Here is a 7,811-nt window from a genome sequence, read left to right as displayed (position 1 = left end):
AATTAAGTGACCTCCTGTTTGGCAGTGTTCACAAAAAAGAAATAGTGAAAAGGGGGGGGGAAATGATTATATAGCCAAGGTGCAGATCCAGATGTTTGTTGTAATATTTTTCAGTATTCGAGTGACTTGAAAACTATGTAGATCAGTAGCTCATCAAAATGCTTTCTCAGAAAAGAGGGAGAAAGACAATCTGACCGGGTCTGGTTTCAGGGCTGCTTGCTTGAGTATCGCCTGGCAAAGTGTCATGGGTGACCCACTATACTTAACAAAGCTGGTAAGAAATGAGTGTGTCTGATGTCTTCTGGCTTTTCACAAGTGCTGTACATTTTTTTTATAAATAAAAACTGTGAATATATACATATAAATTATAAGTATTCCCCCTTTTTTATTTTTGAAAGTCAAAAAACTCTAATTGGGTGCGTATTGGGTAAAATTTAGTTTGAAAACAGAACTGTTTCATTATAGATTCTGGATAATAAAAGAAAAATACAAGAGAGTGTTTAAGATACTGAAGTTGAAGTCACTTAGTGATAAACCTACTAGGTTTATAAACAGTTTCCTGCCCATTTACAATGTATGGCTAAGCCAAGAGATAGCTAAAGTATATACAGTGTTTGAACTGCACAGCGAAATATGTAACAGTTTTGTTAAATATCTGACAATCTGTGATGCTTGGCAAAGAAAAAAAGAAATTCATATTGATTACTTGTCTTGACCTTTTTTAATCTCAGCGTATAATTGCACTGAAGGTTCATAATAAATTTCTTAAATTGATCCTCTACAGAACACACTTTCCCTTCTTCCAAAACAAGTGAACAATGCATGTTCCAACTTGCATATGAAATGTACCATGCAGAATGAAGACTGCAAATCTCCCTTCCTCATAACTTCCCCTGCCAATTTTAATTTAGATAGTATGTTTCAGCACCAGGACTTTTAGTCATTCTCCTGAGTTCCTGATAATACAGTTTTACTATTGCTTACATAGGTTGTAGTCAGATCACTTCATTATAAGGGAATGCAGTAGATCATATTCCTTATATCAAACTGGGACAGTTTGTTATGGGCCAATAGAAAAATTTCAAGCTGAATAAAAAGGGCTTTTGACTCTTAGGATTCTCCTTTCTTCAGGTTAATCATATTTTTGTATTCTTTTTCAAGTTAGGTTGTTCAGTACTTTTTGTGTGTGTCTCCCATAGCTTATAATATTAGTCATTTAATGGGTTACTGCATAAGTGGTTTGAGATTCTTTATTGTAGATTTTCTATCATCGTATCCAAATTCTATTGGTAAAATGCCTCCCCACGTCTTAAAATTCAGCTGGTGAAATACAGAAGAGAGCAATCCATTGTTGTGTGGGTGAAAACCCAAGTTTCTGGTACAGTCGGTGATCTCTGTTTCATCATAGAGAAGACCATACTGAGGGAATCGTCCCGATGTTTGGATGTCATTTATTATGTTTGCAGGCATCTGAAAGTCAGCATCAGTTATAGCCTGTAGGCCATAACCTGAGGTAGTGATAATCCTGAGGAGTGCGAAGAATCACAGGAAACTATGGATCGCTATTAAGGTATCATGAAAGCCTTACAAAGAGAGAACTGTATAAGCTTGACTTAGTAACTCAAACCTAATTACTTACAGATTTGGATAAATAACCTAATGGCCTGACTCCTTTTCTCGTGTTTTACTAACAGCTACCTCTAAATAAATATGGTCCCAGGATTTTGAAATTGTCCTTTCTATTCGTATTTTTTAAAAATGGATGGAAAAGTGCTTATTTTTCTCAACCATTGCAGAGTTGTTTCTCTTAATATTTTATAATACTAATACCAAATTCATAAAAGGATATTTTGAATTACATTGTAGTTCATAATTCATAAAATAGGCTGTATAATCTTTATACTTGTTGAACTGTAATTAGAAATTATCACTAAAATCCTAACCAGGACCTTATCCTAACCTAGAACATGTTTGCAATTTTCCACATTGTGTCCTGGTTCTTTTTTACACAAGACCCAGTGCAGGTAGTGTCTTGGTAGGCAAAAAACCATAAGCTTATGTTCAGACAACTTCTGTGTCTTAATAATAAAGCCGCAACTGGCCTCTATGCATACAAACCTTAAGGTCAAAGTTGTTCTCGTCACTAGTTCATAGTCTTTCAAAGGCTGCTCTGTGAAGAAGGTGGAAGAGAACCAACCGGTATTATTTTTTAACCTGGTATTCTGCTCAGAGTAAGAAAGGGGTCACTTGGGACCTTGTTCCTCACCTACCTTTCATGGTTCCTTTTTGGGGGGGTAGAGATTAAAGATTGTCTCTATAATTTCAGGGTGTCCCTTTTGAACTAGCTCTGTGAAACTGAAGAGAAAACATGGGAGTGGCCAATACGTATTGGTAGGAAGACACCCTAAATGTTCTCATACTGTATGAACATTTGTAAGGTTTTGAGGCCATTAGGTCTCTGGAGAAAGCTGCCTTGGCTGTCCCCTACCCCGTAGCTTTTTAGACTCCAAGAACTGTTCTTGGGGTTTTCTTTTTTGAAGCTGTTTTGGCACTAATTCCTCTTGGTGATGACTCATAAAACAAATATTGTTTTTCACATAGTTCCTGAAAGAGAAAGAGGCACTAATGAAAATGTCATTCTTAATTTACGGTATTTGAAAATGTGCAGGCTATAATTTTTTAAATCACCCTGGGGCTTTAATGTTTTAGCTCTGCAAAAAAAGACCAAGGTTTATTGCAAAGTTTCCACGTGTCATGAAATTCAGTGCACCACAGACCTTTGATCAATCTCATGCCAAGGGTAAGGTGGGGTGCCTTCTTCTCAGAACATAATCATGGCATTCCTGTCTGCAGGGAAGGATTCCAAGGATAGTCTAACATAGAACTACTGGAGATTACATCCCAGATCCTCTTTAATGTCTTCCCTTTTGTCAAACTCTGCTTACCACTATGCCTATATTTATATCTACATATTCTGCTTTCTGCATTATCCCCTTGCCCCTGCATTAACAAATTCATTTCTGCAACATTATTCCCATCAGCGTAAAAACATGCTCTAGTATTTTATGTTTATTTAAATAAACACCTTTGAACCTCTCTCTCCCCTTTCAAATATCCTGTCCTATAATTTAACCAGTTCATCGAGTGGCTACAACATGCCAGGTGCTATGGATGGAAGAGATAAAGACTCTGGCTTTCAAGGAGCTTACGCCTTAACAGGAGCCAAGCACGTAAGCATATAATTTCAAGTAGTAAGAGTGCTAAGGAGAAAAGTAAACCAAGAAAGGGAAAAAGAATGACTTGGTTGGGGTGTGGGGGACTGTATCATACTGCTGGCATCTCTAAAGGTTAGGTGACATCTGATCAGAAACTGGAGTGAAGTTAGGGAGGGAACCACGTGAAGGATTGCAGCTAAGTGCTGTGTTGCGGAAAGTCCGATATGGCTAGAGCATGGCGAGTGCGTGAATGACAGACGTGAGGTTGGAGGGGAGGGTAGCAGCCATAGTTAAGAAGCTTGAATTTTATTCAAAATGTAGTAGGAGCCATGGGATCTTGAGCTGAGGAATGACGTTCTTAAGATCCATCTAGGGACTTCCTGGTGGCGCAGTGGATAAGACTCCGTGCTCCCAATGCAGGGGGCCCGGGTTCGATCCCCATCAGGGAACTAGATCCCACATGCATGCTGCAACTAAGAGTTCTCATGCCACAACTAAGGAGCCCGCCTGCCGCAAGTAAGACCCAGCACAACCAAATAAATATTTTTTAAAAAATTTAATCCTTGAGCCTCAGTAAAGTCCTCAGATGATTGCAGCCTTGACCAACAGCTAGATTGCAACTTCCAGAACCAGAGCCATCCTGCCAAACCACTCCTAAACTCCAGACCCACAGACACTGTGTGAAATAATAAATGTTTATCACAAAAAATAAAAGATCCATCTAACTGCTGTATGGAGAATAGCGTGCAGAGCGCAGGAGTTGAAAGAGAAAGACTAGTTTGGAGGTTAGTAAGTCCAAATAAAAGACGGTGGCTTGGATTTAGAACAGTACTGGTGGAAAATGTATATTCATATGTTTTGTTAACAGCTAACAAGACTTACTGATAGTGTAGCTGTGGGGTGTAAGGAGTAGCGTGGATGAATCCTAAGCCTCTGGCCTCAAAGCACCCCTGGCCTCAGAAGTTCCCCCCAAGCAGAAGACCAGTGGAGGAAATGTGACTGGGTGATCAAGGGGACTGGGAATCAAGAGTTCTGTCATATTAGATTAGAGATGCCTTTTGGACATTCCAACCAAAGATGTCAAGTGGACACTTGGATTTCGGAATTCGAAAATCAGGTAAAAGGTCTGAGATTAGAGATAACCATTTGGGAGTCATCAATTTATGGATGGCTGATAAAGCCAGGGGAGTACATCCAAGAAGTGAGTGTAGATGGAGATCTAAGGATTGAGCCCTGGGCATTATGGTATTTGAAGGGAGGGAGGGAGGAAGGGGAAGCAGCGGAGACCAAGGAATGACTAATGAGGTAGGAGGAAAACCAGGAAACTAACATTCCAGAAGACAGTGAAAAGAAAAAAAAAAAGTTTAAAGATAGGGAGCATGAGGGCCTGGGCACGTGCTGCTGGAAAGTCACAACGCGGGAACTGACCCTGAGGTTTGGTAACTCGGCAGAAGTCATGAGTAGCCTGGGGAGTCAGAAAGCAGGAAAGCAAGCCTGAGAAGAGTAAGCTCAAGAAAGAATGAGAGGTGAGGACCTGGAGACAACAAGCAGAGCACTCTGGAACTGAAAAGTGGGCAGGGGGTGAGTGGGTACCCGGGGGTAATTTGAGATTTGAGGTCTAGGGAGGTATGTTGTTTAGGATGGGGAGTACTGCAGCTCTGTGTGTGTGTGTGTGTGTGTGTGTGTGTGTGTGTGTGTGTGATGATAATCCCATAGAAGGGGGAAATTGATGACATGCTCAGGACAAATGAAAGAATTGGCCTTTGCACCAAGAGAGAGAAGGTGGGCATAGATGTAGGTAGTTGAGTAGATGGTGTGGAGGATGAACTGGGCTCTTTCTTTCTGTTTTCTCGGTGAACTAAAAACCCAAGAGCATCAGCAGAGAGCGAGGAAGTGGGAGGGAGTGCTGGAGGCTTGAGAGGGGACAGGATGTGAGGCCACCATCTTGGACAGTAGGAAAATCAACTGACCAGGGCCGTGTGGTAAGTTGCAGGACATTCCTGAAGACCTACTTGAGACTTATGTTCATCAATTTAAAACTGGACTTGTCAGTATAGTTGGGTGTATCTCAAGCCAAGTTCCTCGGACGCAGGGATAAGACAAGCTAAGAACTGGCTTAATCAGAATTAAGGTTTGCCTGAATGGAGGGAGAGAGGGCAGGGTAAAGGGAGGGGTGGTGCATGGGATCTAAGGAAGGTAAGAAAGGAAGTGAGGACACAGGTGATGACTCTTCAGTGGATTCCCAGTCCTGGTAGGTGCTTGAGAGAGAGCTGAAACGCAGAGTGGTCCGAGGGTGAGTGGGATGCTTGTGAAAGGAGCAGCGATGGGTAAAGACAGTCGAGGTTATGATCACCCTGTTTGCTCCCCTTCCCAGCACCATCCAGTACGTCCTTCTGACAACACTCCTCTTGGCTTCAGTGACACCATATTCTCCTGGCTCCTCTCCAGCCTCCCCGTTGGCTCCTTTTCAGTCCTTTCGATACTCACTCTCCTCTGCCTGTTCTCTAAGTGTTGGCGTAATCTAGGGCTTGGTCCTGCACCTCATTCTCTTCTCTCTGCTCTCTGACTAGATGATCTCATCTGGTTCCAGAACCTGAATACCACTTACCCAAATCTGACCCTGACTCTGAGTATCTCCAGAATTTCATACTTACATATCCAGCTGCCAACCAGTACTATATCCATCTGATGTCTAATGGACATCTCTGTAATCTTTCCAGCCCTGAAACCTAGTTCTGAAAGGGCTCCCCTGTTTTACCGTCCATGCACTTTCTCAAGCTAAAAATTTAGGTACCATCCTGACTACATCATTGCCTTACTCCTATATCCAGTTAATTCATTAATTTCTTCATTTTCAATAATGAGCTTCAATTATATGTGAAGAAATTATTCCAGGTGCTGGGAAACAACAGTGAACAAAGTATACAAAATTCCCTGCCTTCAAGGAACTTAATGGAGCGAGAGGAGATAGACAAGAAACCAAGTGAAATATAGAAGGTACCAGCTTTGGGGGAAAAACTGCAAAAAGAGAGTGGATGCAGAGTTGGGACACGATTGTGACTTTAAATAGAGTAACAGGACAATTCAGAAGGAGATAAAGTGGTGAGACAAGTGGATATCTAAGGGAAGGGAATTCTAGACAGAGGAAACCAGGGCAGAGACCCTGAGTCTTGAGCATTGCGTGGTGTGTTTGGGATGCAGCAAAATGGCCAGTGCAGCTGATGAGAGTGAAAGAGGGGGAGAGTAGTAGGATATGTAGGGCTGTACGGGCCATCAAAGCCGCTGGAGGATTTGAGCAAAGGAATAGCTTGATCATATTTAAAGGGATCACTGGCTGCTGTGCTGAAAGCAGATCGGAGGGGATGGAGGCTGAAAACAGGACCAGGCAGGTGGTTACTACAGTAACGCAGGAGAGAGCACGGCGACTCAGATCAAAGGAGGGGCAGTGCAGGTGGCAGGCTCTGGATCTATTTTTTTTTTAATAAATTTATTATTTTTGGCTGTGTTGGGTCTTCATTGCTGCGCACAGGCTTTCTCTAGTTGCAGCGAGCGGGGGCTGCTCTTCGTTGTGGTGCACAGAATTCTTATTGCAGTGGCTGCTCTTGTTGTGGAGCACGGGCTCTAGGCGCACAGGCTTCAGTAGTTGCAGCACAGGGGCTCAGTAGTTGTGGCTCACAAGCTCTAGAGCACAGGCTCAGTAGTTGTGGCGCACGGGCTTAGTTGCTCCAAGGCATGTGGGATCTTCCCAGACCAGGACTCAAACCCGTGTCCCCTGCATTGGCAGGCAGATTCTTAACCACTGTGCTTCCAGGGAAGTCCCTGGATCTATTTTTAAATTAGAGCCAACACTGTTTTCTGAAAGACTGAACATGGGGTGGGAGGGAAAGAGTCAGGGGAGACGCCAAGGTTTGTGACCAGAGCAAGTAGAAGGATAAGGTTGACATCAACTGAGGTGGAAAAGTCTGTGAGTGGAGTAGGTTTGGGGAATATTGGGGTTCAATTCAGATCATGTTTGTAATATTTGTTAGACATTTGAAAAGAGTTGGAGAGCAAACAGTTGAATAGACAAGCCTTGTGTTCAGGAGAGATATTGAAGCTGGAGATGTAAATGTTGGATTCAGTGGCATATGGATGGTGTAAAGACCATAACTTTGAGATCAACGAGCCAGTGAGGGGATAGAGAAGGGGTCAGAGGACGAAGCCCTAGGGCACACCAACTTTAAGATAGTGACAGATGAGATGGAACCAGCAGAGGATGCTGAGGAGGAGTGACTGGTAGGAAACAACCAGGAGGCCGGTCCCTGACGGCAGCGAAGCAAGTATTTTGGGAAGGAGGGCATGCTCACCCCAGTCAATGCTGGGGATGGTCACTACATGAGCCATTAAGACGACGAATGAGAATTGATCACTGGGTTTAGCAACATGGAGGTAACCAGGATGTTCAAAGGAGCAATGACAGTAGAGTAATGGCCATAAAAGTCTCATCAGAGCAGGTTCATGAGAGAATAGGAAGAGAGGAATTGCTGACAGTGAATAGAGACAACTCTGAAAGAACTTTGCTATAAATGACGGCAAAGAATACAGGTGAAAATAAAT

The 7,811-nt window shown here is 42.6% G+C and overlaps 1 protein-coding gene across 1 annotated transcript in view; it reads right to left on the bottom strand.

Annotated features, from left to right (window-relative positions):
* Nucleotides 1-1,236: 1,236 nt before the first annotated feature.
* The window catches only part of SLC2A12 (solute carrier family 2 member 12), a 56,776-nt gene continuing 50,201 nt past the window's right edge, over nucleotides 1,237-7,811 (bottom strand). Inside the window, exon 5 of the mRNA XM_036871772.1 lies at nucleotides 1,237-2,604. Coding sequence (XP_036727667.1) covers nucleotides 2,451-2,604 — 154 coding nt within the window. The 3' untranslated portion in view covers nucleotides 1,237-2,450. The remainder of the gene's footprint in view (nucleotides 2,605-7,811) is intronic.

The sequence above is a fragment of the Balaenoptera musculus genome, chromosome 12, assembly GCF_009873245.2.
Source record: "Balaenoptera musculus isolate JJ_BM4_2016_0621 chromosome 12, mBalMus1.pri.v3, whole genome shotgun sequence".
Classification (NCBI taxonomy): Eukaryota; Metazoa; Chordata; class Mammalia; order Artiodactyla; family Balaenopteridae; genus Balaenoptera; species Balaenoptera musculus.
The sequence above is the reverse complement of the archived record's forward strand: the minus strand, read 5'-3'. Positions and strand labels throughout refer to the sequence as shown.